The following is a 25,770-nucleotide window of genomic DNA, read 5'->3' as shown; positions in this document are numbered from 1 at the left end:
GAGGTACAGGGGAGCAAGGTGGCAAAATTAATTTCCCTTTGAAAATATGGGATTCTGCCCAATTTTCAACCCCTCCATGGCTAGAGTATTTTTTTTTTTTTGGGGTGGGGGGAACAGGGGAAAGCGAAGAGAGGAAGAGGATCTAGCTCAACCCATGGAATTTAAACCCCGATATTTTGAAATTAAATTCATTTCCATAACAGACTGTGATACGATACGTAGGTGCTGGAACTAGAGGTACAAGGGGTACTGCAGCACCCCCTGACTTGAAGTGGGTTCCATTATATGCAGGGTTTACAGTTTGGGTCAATGGTTCTCAGCACCCCCACTATACTCATTATTCCAGCACTCCTGATATAACCCCCAATTTTGCCTTCACTGCAAAAATCAAGCAAAAACTGATTTACTAAGGAAAGCTGGTTAAAAAACAAAACATGTTCAGTGACTTAAAAAAAACCCACCTAAGACAAATACTAGCCAATTACATTTTTTGGTATAAATATTCCCTCTCCTCCTATCCCCAGTTTGCTCCAGGGTGAGATCCCTTCTTTAATATCCGAAGTAGTATATGTGAAAGCACGGTCTCTTGCCATAACAGTCCCCTTTAAATCATTTCTTCAAAGGGTGATACATGTTGAACAGTGATGCATTCCAATAACCTAGAAGTATCTGTTCAGACCGGTCTTTTTGTATTCCAGTCAGCTATGAAAATTGGTGGGAGAAATACAATTACAATAAATGTGCTCCTGAATTATTCCAAACCTGTTGTGTGTGTAGTATAACCAGGATGTTGGCTGTGAGCTCTCTAGTTTACCTTCAATTTTTGCCCCTGAGCAAGTGAGGCATTTACTTGCTACCAAACAGATGGCTGAAACAAACATCTTTCCTAAATCAAGCTACATGGGGAAACCTAGAATCTATGTAGGGTACAGCAAGCTACAAGCTGGAAGGATTGGGTGGGGGGGAGGATGAGGGAAGGGGAAGGAGGAGAGGAGGAAGAGGAGGAGGAGGAAAAGATAGGAGGTGGAGAATACCAGTGGAGAGCAGCAGTAGTACAGCCCCTCAGAGTCTGAAAAGCATCACAGGAGCCTCTGGATAAAGATTCTCAGCCTCAGCAACAAGACTGTAGTAGAGAGGATTACTGCTGAATGGTAAAACATGGTGAGTAAGATTTTTGTCATCTGCCTTATTGTTAGCTGTTCGTGCAATAGAATTCCTTTTGCTCTGACACCTACCACGAGACTCCAAGGGACAGATTATTATTTTGGGATGATTGCTTGTTTTGACACTAACATGGAGCACTGATTTTCCTTTATTTCTTTTCTTATATATTTTTGATGTGCACATTCAATCTCTTTTAAAGCAATAAATAACTGAAAGTGACAAGGGCTAGCAAGGTTAACTCTTCGCTGTCTGATACAACTGGCTGCTGGACACAGCAAGCAATAAATGCACAGTTTCCCTTTCAGGTACACAGCAGAGATTTCTGTGCAGCTGTTTTCTCCCTGAAAATAGTGAGCTGTTTAACCAGTAGCCTGTGCTGGAGTTTATGCTGCTCTCCCACAAGGTGTAAGGAAAAATGTTTCGAGCCAGTATCTTTCTCTCAGCTTCAGGTGCAGAAGAAAAACTGAGCTGTGCAGGGTAATGCAAAGGTTTTGCCATGAAGGTTTCCTCCTTTTGTAATGAATTCACCTCTCCCCCCCACATTCCTCAGTGTAGTTCTCTCCCTGTTTTCCCTTGGCACAGAGCTGCAAGTGCTAGTAATTACTGAAACTGTTCAGATGACTAATCAAGGGAATGAAACTAGTGGCTAGGAGCTAGCCATTGTGCTGAACATGTAGAGATTCTACAGCTTACATGCCCTGTACAATGAACTGGGGAAAAAGAATGCTTGTTTTTCTTCACCCTTTTTGATCTTTTATATGTACCCAGCACGTTTAAACACCCAAAACTGCAGAGCTCTGCATACCAAGGGCTTTAATTTTACTACTGACATCTCAGCTTTATGGAGCAGTTGGCAGTGATTAATTTAAGGTTCAGACTTTCCTGTAGCACATTGCTAATAAGATTAAACATTTAATTACAGATCCTTATGGTATTCTGATGTGAGGTGTAAGATTTTATTGTGTACACATGATGGTGTGTTTCTTTAGGTCTTTTAGTAAGAAAAAGCAGAGCCTGACCTAAATGTATATGCAAATTATTAGGTATTCTGGGTTACCCAAGAGAGGCAGGTGATAAAGAGAAATGATAACATGTAACCACTAATAATGATGACAAGAATACTCCAAGCAGGTGGTATGATCCCAGCATAGGTCTGCATGTCACAGAGGTTTATTTAAAAACAAATCTCCCTCTGTAACATGAATTGTTAGTGCCATTTTTAAAAAGGAGAAATAGAATAAGATACTGGCAGAGTAATCTATTTAAGAAGTGAGAAGATGAGCAATGCTTTAAAATCTTCTTTGGTTTACACTATGAGGGAACGTTATGTCTGTTTGCCTTTAAGAAACAGAATTGCATATTACAGTAACTGCAGACAGAATATCATCACGGTTCAGCAGGGAACTTCTTTATTGAATTATAATTAAAAACAGCCAAATAGTGAAAAAGAACTGCATGTTCCTATTAATAGTAGGAAAATTCTCCATTGGCTTTATTTTGTGACCTTTAGTAAAGGGAGTTAAGTGTTTGTGAAAGTAACTAAATTCTGTTTTCCCAAACAGAACCCTTTCAGTAAGATTATATACTCTGCTTTATGCTGTTAATTGGTCTAGAACAAGTACTAAGCATTTATAATACCCATTGATTTTAATAGGAATCATGGGCACTAAGCCCCTTACACTTCTTTGTTAATCTTTTTTAGGGTTTTGGATTGGCACCCATCGTCATAGTAGCTCAGCATATCCCTAAGTTAATTAGCCAGCATGGCAAAGTCTCTAGTAGGCTTCCTGAAGCATTCAGTTCTTTGTCATTTCCTATTCTTCAAATTCTTCATTAAAAATTTGAGAATAAGTTTCACTTCAGAGTGTTATCTGTTTAAAAAATTATTTTGGGTTTTTTTTAAAGTAAGTACACTTTCCATTATATTCTTGTCCAAAAATTTCATCATACCACAGTTTTAATTTTGGAGCAAGGAGTACATTTTCAAAAGCATCCAAGTCCCATTTTCAAAAGTGACTTCAGCACAGTGGACTTACATGTCTGAGCGTCAAAGTCACTTTTGAAAATGGGACTTAGACACCTCAAACATTTTACTCTAAAAACATGCATGCTGGATTTTACTCAGTTTTAAAAATATCAGTAATGAGAAAGAATATTGTGCATAAGAGTTTGTCAATAGATTTAATTAATAAGATCAAACCCTAGGGAAGGGGCAAGTTTAGACAGTATATAGTATGTGGTTGGGTAAGGCACCTCCTTCTCATGGTGTTACTGTTTAAGAATAAACTATTACACTAAATATAACAAAGATAAAATATTCTCATAAAATACCTAAAAACTCTCCCTAACTTTGCTCATTAGTAGTCTCCAGTGAAAACCCATCACAAGTATACATATGACCAGAGTCTCCAACTAGACAGCTAATAAGATTTTGGAACAAATGCCTGTAACGATGCTGCCTCTGGTGGGACACAACTGAGAGTATCTATTCAGGACAAATTGCTTAGAGCAGGGCAGTTACAGCCCAAGGCTGGGTTTCCTTTACCAATAAGGCACACCACCCCACCTCACTGGCTAACCATAAGTCATACAAGCAATTCCCTTAGACACTCCAGTTTCCCAGTATCACCACCAGTGCCACTCATTATAGGGACGAATGGTTATGAAAACCAATACCCCAGTAAAAGGAAAAAGGTTCTCTCAATCCCAAAGGACCAAGCCCCAGACCCAGGTCAATTTACAAGTCAGATCTTACCCACAAATCACGCTGTTGCCAATCCTTTAGAATCTAAAATCTAAAAGTTTATTTATAGAAAGAGAAATATAAATGAGAGTTAAAATTGGTTAAATGGAATCAATTGCCTACAGTAATGGCAAAGTTATTGGTTCATGCTTGTAGCAGTGATGGAATAAACAGCAGGTTCAAATGAAGTCTCTGGAGTACATCCACAGCTGGGATGGGTCATTCAATCCTTTGTTTAGAGCTTCAGTTTGTAGCAAGGTTCCTCCAGAAGAAGCAGGATTGAAGAGAAAATGGAGGCGTTTCCAGGGCCTTTTATATTCTTTGCCCTGTGGAAGGACACCTCTTTGTTCTTGCTGTGGAAAATCCCAGCAGCAAGATGGAATTTGGAGTCACATGTCCATACATGACTCAGTTTGCAGGCAGCAGCCATTGCTCACATGCTATCTTGAATGTTCCCAGGAAGACTTCTTATGTGGATTGGAGTCTCCCCAGGTCCACTGTCAGTTAAGTGTTTCTTGATTGGGCACTCAATTTGCAAATTCCTTTCTCAAGAATCTGACCAAATGCTTCACTAATGCTATTTAGAATCAAACACATTGAGATACAAGTACATAGCCAATATTCATAACTTCAACTACAAAAAATGGTACACACATATACAGATAGCATAATTATAACCAGCAAATCATAACCTCTTCATAGACATCTCACATGACAACCTTTGTACAATATTTGCTGTAAATATATAACAGTGGTTGCAACAGTGATCTATATGGCTACAGTTCATGTTAATATCATAATGCCACATAAGGCTAATGCTCCTTTTTCCTTGCCTAGGAGAAGCAACACTGAGTCAAGCTTTGATCTAAATTTCTAGTTCCTAAGCCCGTTTCTGCTATTAATGATAGCCATGCAACCTCACTGGTGTCAACACTTATTCTCCAAATGGGTTGATTTTCCCAGGGTTGCATCCAAGAATATTGATATTTTTGCCAAAATTTTATGGCCCTCAGGAATAATTTTTCATTTCTGTAGAAAATGCAGGCAGAAATATTTTCCAATAGGAGAGCAACTAAAAGTAATTGACACCCATTCTTAAAGTTAAAGCAATTCTTCTAACATCTCTACAGAAAGGCAATGTGCTGGGATTACTCCCAAACCATGGGAACACTGGTCGTCCTCACACTTCTAGCATCTCTCTTTTGCGAGTTCTCAAAAAGTAAACCATTAATATCCATTCTGCCTAAATCATAAGAGATCCAACACTCAGTTTGAACTAGTGCATAATAGATGGTTCTTATAAGTTTGATGATGGAGTGTCTTTGAATTTTAAAAACAATATTCTCCAAATCCAGAATGGTGTTTACTTCAAGACTTTATTTGTATTATACTTGCCAGCCCAACCTTTGGATTTAATTGCTTGTTTAGACGCCTGTGAAACCTTAAGACTAAGTGGTGTGGTCAAGACCAGTAAGTATGCGTCACTCTAGCAATATCATAGATGGGAAAGGCAGTTTCCCCACAACAGTAGCATAACATTTCTTTAGCTGCAGAAAGGTCTGCGTCTGAGACAGTGGTAGATAACAATTTAACCATAGTCCAGCAAAGATTTACTTAAATGAATTTCACAAGTAATCCATTGATGCCAGAAAAAAGGAGATGGGGCAGTTTGAAGGAAAAGTACACACAGAGTCTTGTTGAAACCATAATGGAGTAATTCTTAGTGGGCTGGCAGCCAGTTCCAAAGATTCCTGTCATTTTGAGTGAATTTTAATTGCAAAAACATATTTCCTTTACAAAGATGGAAATCAGTTCCCAGATATATTTTTTTATTCTAGTAGGAGTACAAGATAAAAAAGTGGAAATTAAATGCAAGGGTAAAAATAATGGAAAAGGACTGGAGACATGCAATGCTGTAGCTGAATGCACAGGTCAGGACAACCCACAGACAAAAGTACAATTTTACAAAAGTCTAGAATCATTTTACAGTAGTTTTATTAGGATTACATAACCACTGGAAGCATATACTGTAACTTTACCTTAAAATTTCTTTAATCTTTTAACCTCATTTCCATGGTACAGTTTCCATGCTATTGACGCGTAGCCCCACAGGCAGGAAAAGGAAAAAAATGGTATGGTCATTACTAGATTGAAATGGTAGAATTAATAATGATGCATAAAAGACATAAGTATTCAATAGGTATTGCTACTCTGTATTTGGAAAGAAGCAGAATGATTTGTATCACATAAGGATGATGAAGTACTTTCCAGTCTGTTAGTCAGTCCAAGGAGGATGTTAGACAGCATCTATGAGGGAGAAATGTTTTTAAATTACCAGGGCCAGATAACTTGTATCCAAGAGTCCTAAAAGAGTTCGCTAAGGAGATAAATGGCCCACTGATGGCAATTTTTAATAAATCTTGGAATACCAGGGCTAGTATCAGAGTAACAGCTGTGTTAGTCTGTATCCGCAAAAAGAAGAACAGGAGTATTTGTGGCACCTTAGAGACTAACAAATTTATTAGAGCATAAGCTTTCGTGGACTACAGCCCACTTCTTCGGATGCATCCGAAGAAGTGGGCTGTAGTCCACGAAAGCTTATGCTTTAATAAATTTGTTAGTCTCTAAGGTGCCACAAATACTCCTGTTCTTCTTTTTTCAGGGCTAGTATTATGCCAAATGACCCAAATGACAAGCAGAATGACCCAGGTTGCTTAGCTTGTCATCAATCCCAGGCAAAATAAAGGATCTGGGATTCTGTTAATAAAGAATTAAGGACAGGATGCAAAAACATCCCAATAACCTTTTCCTAAAACATTTATAAAGTAACTTTTCTGTAGCATCAGTGACATGTACGAATATGCAATGGTGTAGTGAGGTAGAAAAGTATTTATTAGCATTCATCACAGATCTGAAGAACTCACATTTCCATCTATGAGTAAATGGCTACATCAAAATCATGCTGATAAAACCTTTATCTATCACCACACCATCATGTATGCCGTATTGTACAGACTGTGCATATATACAGTCACACACCACCCTAAAGTTTGCCGCTATTTCCTGCCTTCCCCTGTGTTATAAATGTGCTGATTATAGGCCATACCAGAGCCTCCACTAAAAATTGCTTTATGCCACTGGATAGCCATGGATCTGGCTACCTGAAGATTCCCTCCCCCCTTGTAGGTTCCAGGACTGGCTGCTCCAAGAAGCAGTCATTTAAGGTGTCAAGAAACTTTATCTCTGCATCCCATCCTGAGGTGACACGTACCCAGTCAATATGGGGATAGTTGAAATCCCCCATTATTATTGTGTCTTTTATTTTAATAGCCTCTCTAATCTCCCTGAGCATATCACAATCACTATCACTGTCCTGGTCAGGTGGTTGGTAGTACATCCCTACTTCTACATTCTTATTATTCAAGCATGGAATTACTATCCATAGAGATTCTATGGTACAGATTGATTCATTTAAGATTTTTACTTCATTTGACTCTACGCTTTCTTTCACATATATAGTGCCACTCCACGACCTGTTCTGTCCTTCCGATATATTTTGTACCTTGCAATTACTGTGTCCCATTGATTATCCTCATTCCACCAAGTTTCTGTGATGCTTCTTACATCAATATTCTCATTCAATAGGAGGCACTCAAGTTTACCCATCTTATTATATTTAGACTTAAACTTGTCACTTTTTAGCCCTCTGCCATTACGGGATGTAATTGAATGGGACTTTTTTTTCATTTGACTGTTTCTCATCAGATCTTACCTTTATTTCATCACCTTCCATCCTCTCCTCCTTACTAGGACATAGAGAATAGATCCTCCCCTAAGGTATGTCTCTGTCCGAGCCATGTGCTCCTCCACACCTACCTGTCCATTGTGGGAGGATGGTCAGATTTAGCTGACAGAACCGCCTCTTAGAGGCCATGGGCAGTTGCTACAATTTAGAGGAGCCCTAAGACTGCTCCAAGTTATGTCTTCAGATTGTGCCAAGCTCACGATTGGTGGGAGGATGCATAAAAAGCTGGTTTAAAAACCACCCTTCCTGACTTGTACTGGGTGCAAAAGAGCTGGATCCGAGGCTGGTCCCATGTTTATACATCTCCTTTGAAACACTGGCAGTTATTTATTCTGCTAGTGTAGCTGTGCATGGTTTATCAACGAGTGTTGGATGCAACACTGTGCTGCTAATGCGTCTTTTAATGTGCAGTAATTCATTGTCAATTATTGCTGACTTTCAGGGCCCAGATGATTTTAGTTTTAGTGTATATGTAAATGATGCAGAACTAGAGAATTTAATTCTAAACGGAGGTTTAATTCAGTGCAGATCTGAAGGGATTTTTTTTTTTTTTTTTTTTAAAGAACAGGCCTCTGAATAAAAATCTGGGCCACTCTTTTTGTCCAACAAGAGTTTCGTTTGCATGAGAGCTTGCATGAGGAGTTTGATTCTGTTCTGAATTATGCAGCTATAATCCCATTGCTTTACTCCTGATTTACACAGGTGTAGGGAGGAGGAGAAACAAGTGCTGTCTATTTATGAAATAATTCCAGGAAAGTTGACTATGGCATAATATTTTTATGAGTATTTTAGTTAAGTGTTTATCTACTGCATGAAAACATCAACTGTACTGAACACTGTAGCATACAGGTGTAGACCCCAAGTTTGTAATGAACTATGCAATGCATGTGCATTTAAAAGTAACCAATGTACAATGTGCATATGTTTTGCCAATGCATCTATGTACTATAGTTGGTCATTGTACACTTAAAAATGTCTGTCAAGCCAATCCAACTGTCCAGTGATATTTAGTGGTGCCTTTTATAAAAGCTACTTTTGATTTTTTATAATAAAAGTAGCACTACGAAAAATTATAGATTGCACTCTGTGATAGGGTGTACAAATCCCCCACTGGAAAAGCAGACCTGCTCTGCACCCAAGTTGCCGCACCCCACTGCACCTGCTATGCCTGCACAGGCTGGAGAAGGAGCTTTAAAAGGCAAGCAGAGCAGCTCAAAAGCAGGCAGATGAGCTGACCTACGTGCTGGGCTCCTGAGAAGGAGCAACCTAGGAGCTCTTGCTGCCTGAGGCCTGACTGTAGTGACCTGTCCAAGCCTACTCTGATGATAAAAGGATCTGGGCTGTGAGATCTCAACCCAAGATGGAGGGGAGTCCTGAGGCCTCCTGCTTAATTGCAAAAAGACCCCTCCTCCCACTGCTGGACTCTTTATACATATCCCAAAAGGCACAGAGTTGCGAATGTGACCTGGCCGGAGGGCAGCGTCACTGGAAGGACAGACCACTGCAGCGCAGAGCCGTGGTAATAAAAGGGGACACCCGATAGGAAAACAACCTGCCATACTCCCGCCCAACCAGTAGGTGGTGCTAGTGGTGAGCATGTCCCTTTCACACACTTCAGCAGAAGCAAGAACAGTAATTCAGTTTCAGCATGCATTCCAAGCAAAGGACCAGTTCACGATGTACAGGCAGGGATTTGCAGAGATTTTCCATGTAAAATGAAAATCTCTTGTGTTATATTTTACATCCCCAGAGCTTTCCCCACTTGGGATCTTCCTCATCCCTTGACCTAATCAAAGGCATAAGTTAATGAACAATCATCTCCCCAAAGCAGGCCTTTGGCATAAAAGTTCCTTGGGTATCCACTGATCCTCATTGTTCTCCAGTGATCCTGTATCTGAAAGCTCAGCAGCTTGACAGTTTCAAAGGCAATCAGGCCAACTAGCCACCAACCTAGAGTGACCTGTTCTCCTGCTGATTCTTTCAGACCTTTGCAAACCTTACAAGCAACACTCCCTGTGTTTCACTTGAACTCTTTTTCAAACAACACCATGAGTTATTGACTGAAGTCTCTCGCAAGAAATAAAATCAGTTCTAATATTGCTGATTTCCTCCCGTCCATTTCTCTAGATTTTCTTCAAAATATACAAATTCTAATGGGGTTCTAGTTGTTTGGGAAACATACCCCAAATCCATATGGGTCCTTTGTTAGCTGAAAGCACACTGCTAGCCAGATTCTAAGATTTTGTTCTGCTGTTTCCTCTACAGAAACAAATGTGATGAAGCAGTATGGAGCTAAGGAGAGGAAAGACCTTCATAAAATCAAATTTGCAGCTGACTTCTGAGAAAGCGCCACTGGTGGATGTGATTCCTACAGACAAGAATGATCTAGAAAAAGACAAAAGGGTAGCAGTTGAGGGGAGCAAAAGCGAAGTGGTCCAACCATCAAGTTTGGCCACACAGAAAAATGACCGATTTTCTAATACAACAACAAGGAGCGGGGCTAGTGAAAACATCTTAGCGCCATCTGGGTCTTCCTACAAACTGGTAAGAAAGAGTAAAACCCATGACTGTGTGATAGGGGTAGACAAAACAGAACAATGCAGCCACAGTGATAAAGCTTACAAGGAGGGCTCTTCAGCTCCAGGAAGAAGTAAAGGGCGACTTGTCAATAGCATCAGCTTTTCTGGGGTGGGGAGCACCCTGAATTCCAGTGGTAAGAAAGAGTCCGTGGTCAGCCCAAGCCAGTCCACTTGCAGCAGTCAGCAGATGATAGATTATAGAAACTTTGTGCCACAGATGCCTTTTGTACCAGCTGTAGCAAAAAGCATTCCTAGGAAGAGGATTTCCCTTAAGAGGTCTAAAAAAGGGCTCAGGGATATATTTCACATGAAAAAAAATAAACCAGAGAGCCTAACGCTGCTAGTTGAGAAGGGCAAGAGGCTGCCTTCTCCAGCATGGAAGAGCGAGCTGTCAGGCAGGCTTGGGAAGTATCTTTTCAAACCCAGAGAAACCTTTGCAGCTGATTGCTTGGCACAAGACCTCTCCGACAGCGAAATGCAGTCTGACTCCTCCTATGACTACTGCAATGCTCTGTGTGAAGATGTCGCTTCTCTGAAGAGCTTTGACTCTCTCACTGGATGTGGGGAAATCTTTGCAGATGAGAGCTCTGCTCATTTGGAGCTGGAGAGCAGCAAAGAAGTGCTGGTGAGGCGATCCAAGCACAAAGAGAGCCCTGCCCTGGGGTCTTTTCAAGGGGGGGTGGAACAGCTGGCATCCCCTGCCCAAAACGAAGCAGCTGACTTTGCGAAATTTTGGGACAACATCAACAAGTCGGTGCGATTACATCAGAGCACGTTATTTGATAGGAGGTTGTTGAAAGTACCCAGTCCTGACTTGGGAAAGACTAAACGTGAAGCTGCTGCTTCAATGACTGACCTGCTGGTGTCACCTGATAAAGATCCTGACAGTTCCAAAGAAAGCTCTGTAGATACAGGGACACCAAAAAGTGACCACCAAGAATCCACCTCCACCAGCGATGAAGGATATTATGATTCATTCTCTCCTGGGCAGGATGATGAAACGAAGGAGGCTCAGACTCCTGGGGTTCCAGGTAGATTTCCAAGAGACAGTTACAGTGGCGATGCCCTTTATGAACTATTCTATGATCCTAATGAAGCAAAAATAAGCCCAGTCCTAGACGATGAGCTGTGTATGTCAGAAAGCATTTCAGAACAGGCCATTGAAATCCCTTTGTCAATTTACAGCTTTCATGTGGGAGCGGAGGAGAATATGGCTTCACAGCCAGCTGTTGACATCATTAGCCAGGGGTTTCTTCACAGCACATGGAAAGGTAAGGAATGCTTGTTAAAGCTCTGTGATACTGAACTTTCACTGACCATGGGGATAATAAACTGGCTACGAAAAAACCCAGGATTGGTTTCCCCCACAGACCCGATTAGGAGTCCCGAATTACAGCTGGAAAAGAGTGGCGATCCATTGGTCGCCTGTAGTCCCAGTCCATGCCAGAGTGAGCACATAGCAGCTGAGGAGGAAAAACAAACCAAGGGAGAAATTGATATTTCTAATCCAAAGTCTTCTTTGGCTGATGACAATGACATGGCCCAGACGTGTTTAGGGGGTGTGGCTGAAAAAGACCAAAGGGAGGTTTTGTGGCCTCACACAGCTAATGGGCATTCTCAGGTAAGCGAAGGAAACTGCCCTGAGGACTCATGTGCTGTGTCTGGGCTTCAGGAAGCCAACAGCACATCAGGTACTGTGCCAAGATTACAAGCTATTGGAGACACTTTAGGGACCTGTTTGTCTGAAAAAGAGAAGATGCCAGTTTTAGGAGAATGCAAGGGACCTGGAGATAAAGCCCCATTAAAAGGCGACCTGAACATGGAGCCTGCTTGCCAGAGCTCTCAAAATCCTTTGTTAAATGATAGCCAGGAAGTAGAATCCTGTTATTCTTATATGACTGCAGCAACTTCCCCAATGGATTCCCTAGAGACAGCAGATGGCAATAAAACAATATATCATTCCTTGTCTATTTCCTGCGACAAGCCAATGCAGCCTCTTACTCTGAGACATTTTCAAAGCTACATCAGCCCCACACAAAGGGAAAGCGACACTACTATAGTGCAGCTTCTGGAACGTTGTGTCACTCAAGTTGCATCCTTAAAAATCAGCTATGAAAACAAACATCTGGAAGACAAATGCATCGGGAATGAAATGAACAACATAATTTGTAAGATGTCTCAATACAAAAACAAAATATTGTTGCAAAATGAATGCAACTGTATCACCCAGAGTTTAGAATACCCTGGTCTCCCTCACACAAACCAAGATAATTATGAGACAAGCCTCAAAGCCAGTAATCCATATCAGTTGAAACAAAATAAGGAATTAATTTGCTCTAAAGATCAGAAACACAGAACAAATATCCTAGATCATATGAGTCAGGTCACCAGGAGTAAGATAAATTTTGAATACGCCCAGCTAAATAATCAAGCCCTCTCTTACATAAAAGACTTCAGATTTGAACCAAGACCAAGTGACTCTAACAGCATGACACCCCTTAGTAGGCCAACATTTTTACCTCTCTTCAACTCTGTTTGCTCGGCTGTACCCAATGATTTTTCACAAGCCTGCTCAAACAGTTCACTGGACAAACCGTTGCAAAGTAATGAATCTAAGCAGTGCAGCACAACCTCATGCAGTTACACAGAAGAATACTACCAAGGACTTTCTGAAGGAGCCACTCTTCCTAATAACCCAGAGCTGACTACCACAGACAGAGCAGTGACTGGCAAGAACCATCAATGACACCAGTGTAACAAGGTAAGTTCTTGCAGAGAAGATTGAAATAAAATGTGAAAAAATGAAATGTTAGCCATTCCCTTTAAACAGAATTAAGGCCCACTACACCTGGTTCTACCGAGTACTTTGTGCTCCTCACAGTTTGATCAGGTTCTTAACATCTGCTTTATAGATAGAGACAAAATAAGAAGAAAGGAAATAGAGTTAAAATTGCACAGACTCCTGAAGCCAAGGGCCATATATTGCTTTAGGTAAGTGTCAAGTTTATGGACATGAATGAGAGCTCCATGCAAAGGTGGAGAAACTGGGTCTGATTCTTCATTCAGTTAAATCACATTCACTCTCACGTAACTCCATCAAAATCAATAATGCCTAATTGTAGACTGTATTATAGGTGTACATTGGGTTGTTAAAACAGTGTAATATGGGTATTAGTGAGTATTTCACAGGGATTGTTGCACACATTTACCTAGCAATTTTCCAGAACATACAGATAATTTAGGAACATTCCTGATCACAACTGCAGAAACTGACATATTTGATACTGGATGTCAAAACATGGCTGCCATATAGTAAGTTTACAGAGAACTGCATCCATCATATAATGCTAGATTTTACAAAAGTTCCCTCCAATACTGATAATACAGCTTTCTTTGCAGAATCCGCCCACCCCCGCATCACTACAAGAAGTTAAGGTAGTCTGGATATCTTGCTTGCAAGTGGAACCTTAACTTCATTTTCTGAGTTTCTAACTTTTATTTAACTCTAATGTCCTTGAAAAGTAACATGCCCTCAAACCACAGATTATTTATCATATTTAGAACAGCAGGGCTTAGGGGCCAAATGAGAAAGGGCCCCATCGTGGTAGGTGCTGTACCAGCAGAAGAGACAGTCCCTGTCTTGAAGAGCTTACTGTCTCCTGCAACGTGAACTCCTCAGTAATGACAATTTGAGAGAGTATTCCTCAGTTTTTTAAATAGCTATAAAATGGGCCTGGGGAGGGAAGGAAGTTTTGGAGAGGGATTGCCTTCTTCAGGTCAGTAAAGGGGGACCTCACTAAATGTGCAATACTCTTAAGATCCTTAGGAGAGAACCTGTCTCCTAGGGACCCGAGGAGGTGTGCATCGGAGCAGGCGCTGCCTGGCACTGACCTTCTGAAGAGCTTTATGATGCTTGTTAGGACTGCACAATCTATGCCTTGCAGCACCCTTTTACAGGGTTTATGTATGGGGCGGGGGGAGGGTGTCTCCCGGGAACCTTCAGAGCCTGTGCAGTGTGTGGAAGAGGGCTGCAGAGAGACAAGAGGGCAAGGAGGAGGAGCAAAGGAGAAGCTCAGTGCTGCAGGAGAAGGAACTGAAGTAACCCTAGCACTTCTTTGGTTTCTGCAGCAGGCAAGCATTCTGTAGCTCACAGCAGCATGAGTCCCCTCTGCTTAACCCCAAGTGGTTTGTCAAGTAGAGAAGGCAAGGAAGGGAGAGTGCTCCTCCATGTACGAGCCCTAGGCTTGTTGAGTTCCTACCCCTCCAAGGCCTTTGGAAGCTCAGCCGCTCCTTGCTACCATTTTGACAAGCATCCCAACAGTAGCCAGAGGGGAGCACCTTTTGAAAGCTCTCAGCAAAGAAAAGGGCCAAAAATTTTCCCCCTCTCCATATTGTGAAAACCTAGTTTACAGCAGTCATTTGATGTACTCTGTGACTATGATTGCTAGTTAATAACTTCTGAAAGTATGCTTTATTCTACAACATTTTGGTGATGGGAACTAGATCTTAATCTAGTACATGAAGGTGCTTTTTAACCCCTGCTGCTTTATATTTTTTGCTTCAAATGGATTTAGAAAAAGGTGGTTTTGGTACTCGTGAGCAGCTCTAATTTCAGTGTGTCATAATTCAGGAAACCCTTTTCTCCAATTATTTTTACATTTTGTAGTAAATTTTTACTTCAGGTCCAGTGCTAAAACTGCTGATTTTGAGGCCAGTGTGACTGGATTCCGAAGGGGGCTAAAATCAGTTATGTAAAGCATCCTAACTATGAACCTACCATCGTCACTCCAAAACCCAAAAAGTTAAAAAATATCCTGTATTGATTAGCTCACCTCATCAGCAGCAAAGTGTTATGCTCTCTGCTATTGTACTTGTAATGACAATCCAAGATGGCTTCTTTTTCCACTATAGTTCCCATCATTTCAGCTTGCACCTTGCCATGAAAGAACAGATTGTAGCTCTTGGAACTAGCTGCTGCTGTGAGATTCATAATATAGAAATTAAAAATTCATAATAAAAAAGGAAAGATTAGCAGTCACGGTTATTACAGATAAGTCCCCAATGCTGGCCACATCTGCCTAGCGTTAGATCAGTGGACCAATATATACGTTTGCTTGTTGTTTCTACTTTATAGTTGAAATTCATTCATAAGGCTCTGCTATGCAGATCCATTAGTTCTCAAGCTTGGACGGTTGAAAGAAATTCTATTTCTGATGCAGGAAACAATCACTGTCTGCTAGAAAGGGAGGGCAGAATTGTAGCTGATGTAACTGTCAGAAGTGGTAATATATTGTATCATAACACGGTATGAGATATACTGCAAGTAGACATTATTGGTCTCAGGGCATTTTCTGCTGCATCATATCAAATGGCAGCTGCTATATGCCACCACTTGTCAGTGTGGATACCTGCAGTGTTAGGGATTATAATAGCGTTCATATGCCACAGCACATGCCCCAAAGAGGTGTTAATATTTGCTCTTTGCAAAAGGGATATGCTAGTTTGTGACAGAAGATTTGTCTAACAAAGTAAAAATGAATAGTACACACATTTTACCAATTTAAAATGTTGATGGAATTTACATATTTGTGGGTTGTGTGCTCAAAAGCATCATTTCAGGGAATCATTTTGCTACAGCCTCCTTCATTGTTATTACACTCTTACTGAAAATGAATTTACACAATTATTAAAATGGTATTTAGCATGGATGTTAGAATAGCGGTGGTGGTAGCTATTAACTGTGTAACATGGAGTTTTCCCATCTGGACTCATCTTCTCTGGTCGTTTTTGAGTCCACTTTAACAGATGGCTTGTGGGTTCATTTTGGATTTTAATATTTTGGAAGATGACTGAATATCTCTACCATATTGATGAAGGTGGGAGTCGGAGAAGGGCAGAAAATACATGGGGCACCTGCTCTAATGCTACAGAGAAATACAACAATAAGAAAATATACCTGCTCTGGGCAGGATTGCTTAAACCTAGAGAATTTACACATGACAAAAGCTCTAAGGCTGCGATGATCTCACTATTTTAAAATGGCATGCTTGGGAAAGGCTCTGTAGTGACAGTCAGAGACTGAGGTCCTTGGTTTAGCCACAGAACAAATGCTGCACTGGCAGCATCAGTGCAGGCTTCCTACCGATAATCTTACACCCTGTCTTGCAGGAGGGGTGGAAGGGAAGGGAAGCTGCCATGCATCCAACAGGGACGGAGATGTTCAAACCTGGTTGTGATGTGCTTGTAGCTGAAGATCTCAAGTACCCTGACCTCCACATGTTCCAGTTTCCCCAATGACAAATGACCCCATTGCTCCTCCCTCTCGCCAAACTGGCACATGCTTTCTCCTCAGCCATGTGAGACCAAATACACAGCTAGCACTCTTCCTGAATTCTCCAACCGCACAGGACCACCATTCTTCACCTTCCTGTACCAGCTGCTCTCCTTCTCACCCTCACCTCGCAGCCACTGAAGCCTGATGACTTTGGCAAGGAGCATTGCAACTGGGAGAAACAGCTCCAGATCCTCTTCAGTCTCCCCCTCCCCTTCAATTCATGGTGTGAATTTGCAAATCCCATTTGTAAGTTACACATCAGTGGAACATGACCAGTAATTCCCAGCACAATAGGTCTGCACCTAAAGCAGGAATGGAATGGTTTAACATCCTTGTTTTGAGATGTAGAACATAGTTGTGCACCAGTGAAAGTTACTCGTAAGAAATACTTGGCAAGAGATTGACAAAAAGTATTAAAAGAGTTTGTGGGGCAGTGAATAGACACAACCTTACATGGCACTCTAAATTTGGGTTCCAATGGGTCACGAGAGCAGGCAGGTTCTAGACATTTAGACCTTTCTCTGAGAATACCCTGGCATTGGAGGTTGTAAAGCAGGAATCCCTCAGTTTGAACAGGAGGAGCTGCTGGGATGGCTTTCTCCTGGAGGGGAGTTCTCCCTGGAGACCACACCCCAGGAACTGACAGCAAGAACAGATTATGCCACCACGACTGGACAGAGATAGAGAGAGAAGCTCTTAGACTGGGCCCACATTCATTTTGAGATTCATAGATCTTAACAGATATTTTGAACTGCCCTCTTAAGTGAAGAGGTAGATAGGGCAGAGTGCCAAGCACTTAAGTGCTCATAATAGCTCATCTCATTAAAATGCTGAGCCCTTGCATCATGTATCGTCTGACACGTTTGGGTGCATTTCAGTGATAGCACTAAAGAGAGTGCGTTGCAATAATCTAGCTTTAGGATTAGAAAGGAAGAGATGATTGAGACAAGGTCCATATCAAAGAGGAATGGCCATGCATCTTGGCCAAAAGTAGATAAAAGAAGACAGTACAGTTGAGGCCATAGCAGTCATCTAGCAACCGAGAAGCGGCAATGGGTATAATACGACCCAGATACAGCTGAGAGATATTGTAAAGATCAGATATACATCTCCAATAGAAGGCATATTCATGGCCAACTCTAGTGCTTTCCCTTACCTATCATCTTCACTTCCATCCTGTCTACCCTAAACTAGGCAGTTGGCTCCCCTGCACACCCCCCCCCCCCAAAGGCACAGGAAAATCAGAGATGCAATATTTGGGTTTGACAGAAAGGGGATGTAGATTTGAGTCTCACCTAGATATTGGCAATGCTGTGGGCTAAAATATATCATCATAATCATCCCTAGTGGCTGTAGCTACATATTTAACAGGTGGAAAGAAAAAGATGGAACCCTGTAGAAATGCACCTGAGAGCCCTTGAGGGGGGAAGAGTGTAGTTACCCCTTCAAAGCCCATTGAAGTCAGTGCATTCCACTGTTTTCACTAGAGTTTGGGTCCAGCCCTAATGTCTTTTGGCAACTCTCAGAAGCAAGTAGTAACTAACTACCGAAGGGCCTTCCCCTCTATTTCCATATGATTCCACAACTGAGTAAAATGAATCTTGTGGATGACAGCAGTATCCAACATGGCTGAGAGATCTAACAAAATCAGTATGGATATGTTAGCCATATTCATTACCAGGAGAGACGGGGAGAGATGAGCCCCACTCACAGAGAATGCCATGCCAGCAATAGCCCCCTGCTTAAAATGACAGTTCTTTTGCTTGAGAGCCCTCATTGATGGTAGCATGGAACAGGGAAACAGGTGATCTAAAATAATGGATCTGTGCTCCAATATTGGCAAGAAGAATGGCATTCAACAGAAATGCACCCTTTTCTGATACTTATGGATTTATAAATTGAGCTGCCCAAGCCTGTTTGCATGTAAGAAGCAGATTCTAAAATCTCATCTGACAGAATAAAACACACCCTACTCAGACAAAATGTATCATCATCAGGTACAAATTTACTGCTAGAGACATATGGTACCATGTAACAAGAGAAGATGGAGAGTAAGGTGATGGGCCACTGCCTTTACTAATGCATTTGAATGTTAGTCACCATGTGCCCAGACACTAGGGCTAGATGCTAAATTAAACAATTTTCTTCTTCATTAAACATTATGGCTTCCGGACTTGGCTCTGTATCACTGTACTGTCTGCATCTGACTTTTTCACTGATCTTTACTGTGTGTAAAATCAGAGCTTTGTCAGAAACAGGGGGAGAGAAGGATTTCACCAGCATATTTACCAGGAAAGATTTTTAGATGTACAGTTATCAACAAAGATGCTCTCTCAGAGGACAGATGCTCTATAACAGTGTTAAATTTGTTTCATTTTGAAGAATAGAAATTGATTTGCCATTCTGCCCGTTATTGCAGGAGCAGGGTTTCCATGGATACAGTCTGATAGCCATTCTTTTTCCCCCTGGCAGCAGTAGAGGGCTAAATTCTGATCTCAGCTGCATCAGTATAAATCTGAAGCCACTGGAATTACTCCAGATTTGCACAGACAGCAGAATTTAGCTTCTAGTGTTTTGTAGCCCTGTAATCAGGATTTTCACTGGAGGGTAACCAGGTTCTGTATTCAGCAGGTGTGGTTAAGGCACAGCGCAAGCACAGCAAACCACTGTGTGTTACAAGTGAGAAGTGCAGATGAGCCAAAGCCCAAAATACAAACACATCAACTTCCTGTTCAGTGGCTTAGTAGACCCTCCTGCCAGTTAACTGCAAAAATTCAGGTCTGGTTTCGGCTACCAAATGAATTACCTCATAATATCTGCCTTGGATTGGACCAAATATTGTTTCATCAGTATTAAAAATGGTTGCTGTAGTGTGAAGAACACTTCCCCCCACACACACTCTTTTCCCCATGAAACATAGGAAGGCACGGAGAAAAAAAAGTCAGTATCTAATCTATGGAGCAGACATTTTAACCAATACCAGTATATAAGAGGATTGAACAGAGCAGCTGGCTTATAGAGAGTGTAGAGCAGAAGGACTGGCTGAGGCATATTCTCTAACTGTTTGATTTTGTATTTACCAACCAGCTAGCAGCAAACAAAGGAATTTTGTTGTTTTTTTCTTGGGGGACAAGCGAGGAGAAGGAGAGTTTTCAGTCCCTCGGTACTCATCTGTAAAGTCCCTACCCTGCCTCTATTTTTAAGTTCCTCTTAAAAGCCCACTTCCATTGTGCTCTCTCTATACATTTTTGTTGATTTGTACCAACTTCCCCTCTGGAAGTCCTCCCCTTTCCTGACCTCTGTCTGCTTGTCCATGAGCTCCTTGGGGCAGGGGCTATGTTTCAGCGTAACTGGACCTGTATTTCCCTGCAGTCCTCCCTTGAAGACACCCGCTTAAGGTTTCTGGCTCCCAGCCATCACCACCTTTGGTAAGAGACCTGCATCTTTTGCTCTCCTGACTGTTTTTTTTTTTTTTTTTTTAAGACTGCACAGCTCCCTGCCTTACATTGTGGTATCCTCAGCAAGCCCTTCTGTCTAAAGGCCAGCGTTTGTGCTTTGCTTTCTCTCTGAGGGCAGTGAACAGTTGCAAGTGACCATACAGCTCTTTCTAAGCAAGCTCCTTTATTCTTAAGGAAAAAACAGAGAAAACATGTTAATAACCAATTACAGGTACTATACACATGCTAAAAGCTTACCAGGAGTCACCCATCAGTCTTATGGGTCCCAGGAGGCCAAAATCTTTCCAACGGTTACCCATTTGTTGGATCAGAGAGAAGGCCCTGAGTCAGTTTAAAACAGACTTTTTATATCAAAAGCCCTTTCTTTGTCTGTTGGTTGCTGGAAAAAAAAATCAGAACCAGTATACAAGCCGCCCCAGCCTCCCTGGAAATATTTATTACTTAAGTGCTTCACCTTAATCATCCCCTACTGTTCTTAGTTCCTGGGGGAGCTGTGGCAACCTTCCCCCTCTCCCCTTGAGAGTTACATACAGCCCCTAGCTCACAGTGGTACATAGGCCATTCATGCACTTAACACAAAATGGTCTCCACAGATAAATGCATGAGGTTGTAATGTGTGTCACAGGCCATATCTTGTTGTGTATCTGGCATAGCAGAGGCACTACCACAGATGTACACTGTTCAGAGCAGATACCATCTTGCAGTGATTAGCAGTATGCTAACGCAATACAATACAGAATACCATCACAAATTAATCAGACTGGTGGTGGTGTTTCAGAGAGATTGCTTGCATAACAGTCCTAGGGGACATTGGAGAATACTGTTTTTGCATTTTTCTGCGGGGGGGGGAGGGGAAAGAGAAACAAAAACCAAACAAACCACCAAACCCCAATAAAGACAACATCTTACATAAAACCAAAACCCCTAGGCCTCCTTCAAAGGTTTAGTACTGCTCACTGAGAAACGTTCTCTATCAAAAGCAACAGAGTAGGGTTACCATACGTCCTCTTTTTCCCAGACATGTCCGGCTTTTCGGCAGTCAAACCCCTGTCCGGGGGGAATTGCCAAAAAGCCGAACATGTCCGGGAAAATGGCGGCTCTGCTCCTCCCCTGGCTCTTCGGCTCTGTTTAAGAGCCAAGCTGCCCGAGCACTATGGGCTTCAGGCAGCCCCCTTGCCTCCGGACCCCAGCCGGCCACTTCCCCTCCCGGGCTCCGGCGGCGCAGGGTCCGGAGGCACGGGTGCTGCCCGAAGCCGGTAGCGCTCGGGCAGCCCGGCTCTTAAACAGAGCCGAAGAGTCGGGGGGGGGAGCAGAGCCGCCGCGGCTGGAGGCTCTGCTCCTCTTCGGCTCTGTTTAAGAGCCGGGCTGCCCGAGCGCTACCAGCTTCGGGCAGACCCCTGTGCCTCCGGACCCAGCACCGCCGGAGCCCGGGAGGGGAAGTGCCCAGCTGGGGGCGCAGGGTCCGGAGGCATAGGGGCTGCCCAAAGCCCGAGCGCTACCGGCTTCACGGTTTGCCGGGCAGCCTCCAGACCCTGCGCCCCCGGCTGGGCGCTTCCCCTCCCGGGCTCCAGCTGCGCTGGGGAAGCGCCAGCTGGGGGCGCAGGGTCTGGGGGCTGCCCGGCAAACCGTGAAGCCGGTAGCGCTGGGGCAGCCCTTTCCCCGTGGCTGGGAGTGGGAGGGAGGAGGGGGCGGAGTTAGGGCGGGGAAGGGGTGGAGTTGGGGCGGGGCTAGAGGTGGGGGAATGGGCGGGGCCAGGGCCCGTGTAGGGTCCTCTTTTTTTATTTATTAGATATGCTAACCCTACAACAGAGTCCTGTGTCACCTTTAAGACTAACAGATGTATTGGAGCATAAGCTTTCGTGGGTGAATATCCACTGCATCTGACAAAGTGGGTATTCACCCACGAAAGCTTATGCTCCAATACATCTGTTAGTCTTAAAGGTGCCACAGGACTCTGTTGCTTTTTGCAGATACAGACTAACATGGCTACCCCTCTGATACTTGTTCTCAATCAACTTTTCCTCCCCACCCCTGAGGGTCTGACTACACTGCAATTGAGAATTGGCTAGGCATACTGGTGCTAGCTTTACCTGCGCCAGCCTCGCTAAAAATAGCAGCGTAGTTGCAGCAGTGTGGGCTTCAGTGCTGGCTGTAGGAGCGCGACATGGACCCTGGTACGTACTTGTGTTACTGAACCCTGTGCTGCTGTATCAACACTGCTAATTTTAGCCGTGCGAGCGCAGGTACATCTACCCGAGCTGCAATCACGCCTCAGATCTCAGTATAGATCTACTCTGAATCACTATTCTAGTCTCTGCTGGTCTTCTTTACCTGCGTTTGAGGTTCTCCTGCTGAAATTTGGGGAGCACAAGTTTTATCACATGACATTCCTCATTTTCATTGTTTGGTTATTGCCTTTAAAAGCATGTCACCTCTGGTTGAGAGCTAGAAAAGAGGAGATCATGTGGGAGTAGAGAACATAGGAAAAGTAGTACCTCTGTCTGCAATGGGAAAGTTTTGCTGGCAGGTTGTAGTATAATTCAGTGGGCAACTTTCTTCCTGAATATGTAGCTATTTTATTCTAGAAGTTTCAGTAACACAGAAGTCAGGATGTATCTGAAATGGTAACTAGAGTGATGAGACAATCATGAGTCAGTGGTGGCCAGCTGTAGCACAGGAAGCATGCATAATGAACTGTACTTAGTAGGCAAATTCCTATCTCAAGAGAGCACCCAAAATTGAGCACAATTCTCCATCACCTTTATTAAGAAAGGATTCTAGTCAGTCCCTTTAGTGGCCACTTAAGAAAGGTTTCACTGTGTATATATATAGCTATGGCTTGGCAAGTCTCTCTCTATTCTGTTCCAAATCAAGGCATGTGTTTCTTATTTAGTAACATCGATGGCTGTGGAGTCAGGTTCTAAGTCCTTTATCTTATACCAGCGCTTGGACTCTGATGTGGACAGTACGGGGAGTGGATAGTGCGTGACTGGAGAGCCTCTTTATTGCGTGAGGCATTAAAGCACGGCTCCTCTGTCCCTCTGTGAGCTCTTTGGATGAGGGTTAAACATGTCATGGCACTTACTGAAAGTGACGGGAGACAGTGATGGCTGTTGCCTAAATTAACTAGTGAGTCTGCAGGTAACAAGGGGCCCTTTTCCTATAATCTCTTCTCCTCCCTTGAAGGCTGATTTTATTTTCAAAGGAAAGACTAGGACATTACGACAGGGTGTCACAGGGAAGCATTTTGGGGGCATATGGGAGATGTGGGAAGGAAGGAAGAACAAATTGAAGCCTCTATTTCCCCATTCAGAATAAAAACAAACAAACAAAGAAAATAAAAAACAAAACACTGGGACACTTTACAGTCAAGGACAAGGTATGAGAAAACAGTATTTATCCCTCTGTCGCTTCTTCACTGATATCTTAGCCTCAACCTCCCCCTCTCCCCCCCCCCACAATCTGGCTCTAACCCTTCCATCTCCTCCATGCCCACCAGTTCTCCCCCTCCCATTAACCAATTGTGATCAGCTCTCCCATCTCACAATCTGTCAATTCCCTCAGCTCCCTCCTATCCAACCCCAACCTGCTCAGAAGCCCCCCCTCCTCCATGCCTATCCCATCAAGGCTGAGAAAACACAGCTTGGAAAACACCCCCTCAGCCCTGGACCATCTCCCAGAAAACCCTCCAGGACTCTGACAAATCATCCCTAGGCTCAGAAGTCATCCCTCTCCTACATGACACCCACCACCACCAAACTCAGAAGGCCTCTCCATCCCCATTCCTACTCGTTTCTGAGCCTGAAGTTGCACAGGCAGCAGGGAAAGATTGTTTTGCACAGGGTGGGAAATGCATAAAACTAAACTGTACAATCACTACAACAGGCCAGCTATAATAGATGCATGGTTCTTTTCTTAAATTAATTATTATTACACTAGAGATATGTGCTGACTTTGTGGAATTCCATCCTGCAGCAAACTGCAAATGATTATGCATGAAATGAAAATGCAGTGGTCTGCATAGGGTGACAAGATGTCCCGATTTTATGGGGACAGTCCCAATTTTTCAGTCTTTTTCTTATATAGGTTCCTATTACCCCCCACCCCCTGTACCGATTTTTCACATTTGCTGTCTGGTCACTCTATGTCTGCGCACCAGGAGAATACAGCTAGTCCTGCACAGTAACTACAGTGCTGTAGCCACAAAAGCCAACCAAGTTCAGACAATTAAACCCCACAAGGCAACAACAAAACCAAACTTTGCACTGTGTTCTCAGTTCACATTTGCACAGGGGTAGATGACTACACAAGGTGCAAGGCAGTGGACAATCAGACCCCAAGATTCAGCAAGACTAAGGGTTATTTTTCCTCCATTGCTGTGTATTTAATATGTCACAGGCACATTTTTTTTCCTTATCAGAAACAAACCAAGGTGGCCTCTGGACTACACTATTCAGGAGATCAGATGATAAAAGGACCTAAGTTCTTTAAGATGCATTTCTTTAAAAAGTAGCTATAATATGAGGCACTCACACAGCAAATTATTCTTGAACTGTTAACTAATGAATTAACATGAACAGTTTGTTACTTGCAAAGTCTAGAAATATTGGTATGTGGCACTATATTGCTAATTCAAAAACCTTAGACAGGAGAAGCATCTGCTTTGTGCTACTCTACTTAGCACAGTTAGTTGAATCAAACAATGTGTTGGTCATTGACTGGTGACCTTCTTATGTTTGCAATATAGCTGGTTAAAAAACAGTAAATTTTTTCATGAAAACTTAACATAATGAAATTTTTCCTTGACATTTCAAAATCTGGAAATTTTTCTCAGCTCTAGTTTGCAGTAAAATTGTACTTTTCCATAGCACTTCAGCCCATTTGTGGTACGGAATGGTATTGATTGTGCTCTCTGATTGAAAGGAAACCCATCAATAATTTTCCAAGATGCCCGACATTTGCATTAAGCTATCAATTCAAATTCATGCATTTCAGACATGTTCTTTTTCCTCAAAGATTTCTGCAAGTGAATATTTGCTCACAGGAATGCTCACAAATATAAAGCAATTTATTTTTGCATATGTACAGTACTTTTCTTGCAATATTTCCCAGCTCTAATCATTAACATAAAAAGTGTGAGTAAGGCATAGGCTTATTTAATACTGCAGCCTGATCCTGCTCTCATCAAACTCAATGGCAAAACAAACTATTATTGACTTCACTGAAAGCAGGATAGAGCCCTGTTTATAATTGCAGACATTCACTGTAAATAATACTGCAAGAAACTGCACTAGAAATTGTCACAACTGCAACTTTGAAAGACATGTTTTGTATTTTGCATTCTCAACTACGCTTTTAAAGAAATATTCCCTAGGTTGTTATTAACTCTGCTTGCTGATGCTGCACATTGGAACCGAGAAATGCTGGCACATCATCTTATGTTTTGTTTTCTGTAAATGTAAAAAAAAGCCCATTTGTGGCAGAAAATAGAAAACAATTCAGGAAAATAGCTGCTGTTCAGTCCATTACTATTAAGTACAGGATGCTGCAGTTCGCAGCACTCAGACAGACAGAGGTTGGATTTCCTTTCCTTTCCCATTCTTTCTTGCTTTGAATGTACAATGAAGTTGGTTTTTGCTCTGAAAAGCATTAAGTAGACTGTTGCTATAGCAACCAACTCCCTGAAA

The 25,770-nt window shown here is 42.4% G+C and overlaps 1 protein-coding gene across 1 annotated transcript in view; it reads left to right on the top strand.

The window, feature by feature from the left end:
- Positions 1-1,110: 1,110 nt before the first annotated feature.
- The window catches only part of AMER3 (APC membrane recruitment protein 3), a 52,812-nt gene continuing 28,152 nt past the window's right edge, over positions 1,111-25,770 (top strand). Inside the window, exons 1-2 of the mRNA XM_054040413.1 lie at positions 1,111-1,161; positions 9,978-13,052. Of these exons, the coding sequence (XP_053896388.1) occupies positions 9,999-13,037 (3,039 nt within the window). The 5' untranslated portion in view covers positions 1,111-1,161; positions 9,978-9,998 and the 3' untranslated portion in view covers positions 13,038-13,052. The remainder of the gene's footprint in view (positions 1,162-9,977; positions 13,053-25,770) is intronic.

Source organism: Malaclemys terrapin, chromosome 9 (assembly GCF_027887155.1).
Source record: "Malaclemys terrapin pileata isolate rMalTer1 chromosome 9, rMalTer1.hap1, whole genome shotgun sequence".
In the NCBI taxonomy this organism is placed as follows: Eukaryota; Metazoa; Chordata; order Testudines; family Emydidae; genus Malaclemys; species Malaclemys terrapin.
The sequence above is the reverse complement of the archived record's forward strand: the minus strand, read 5'-3'. Positions and strand labels throughout refer to the sequence as shown.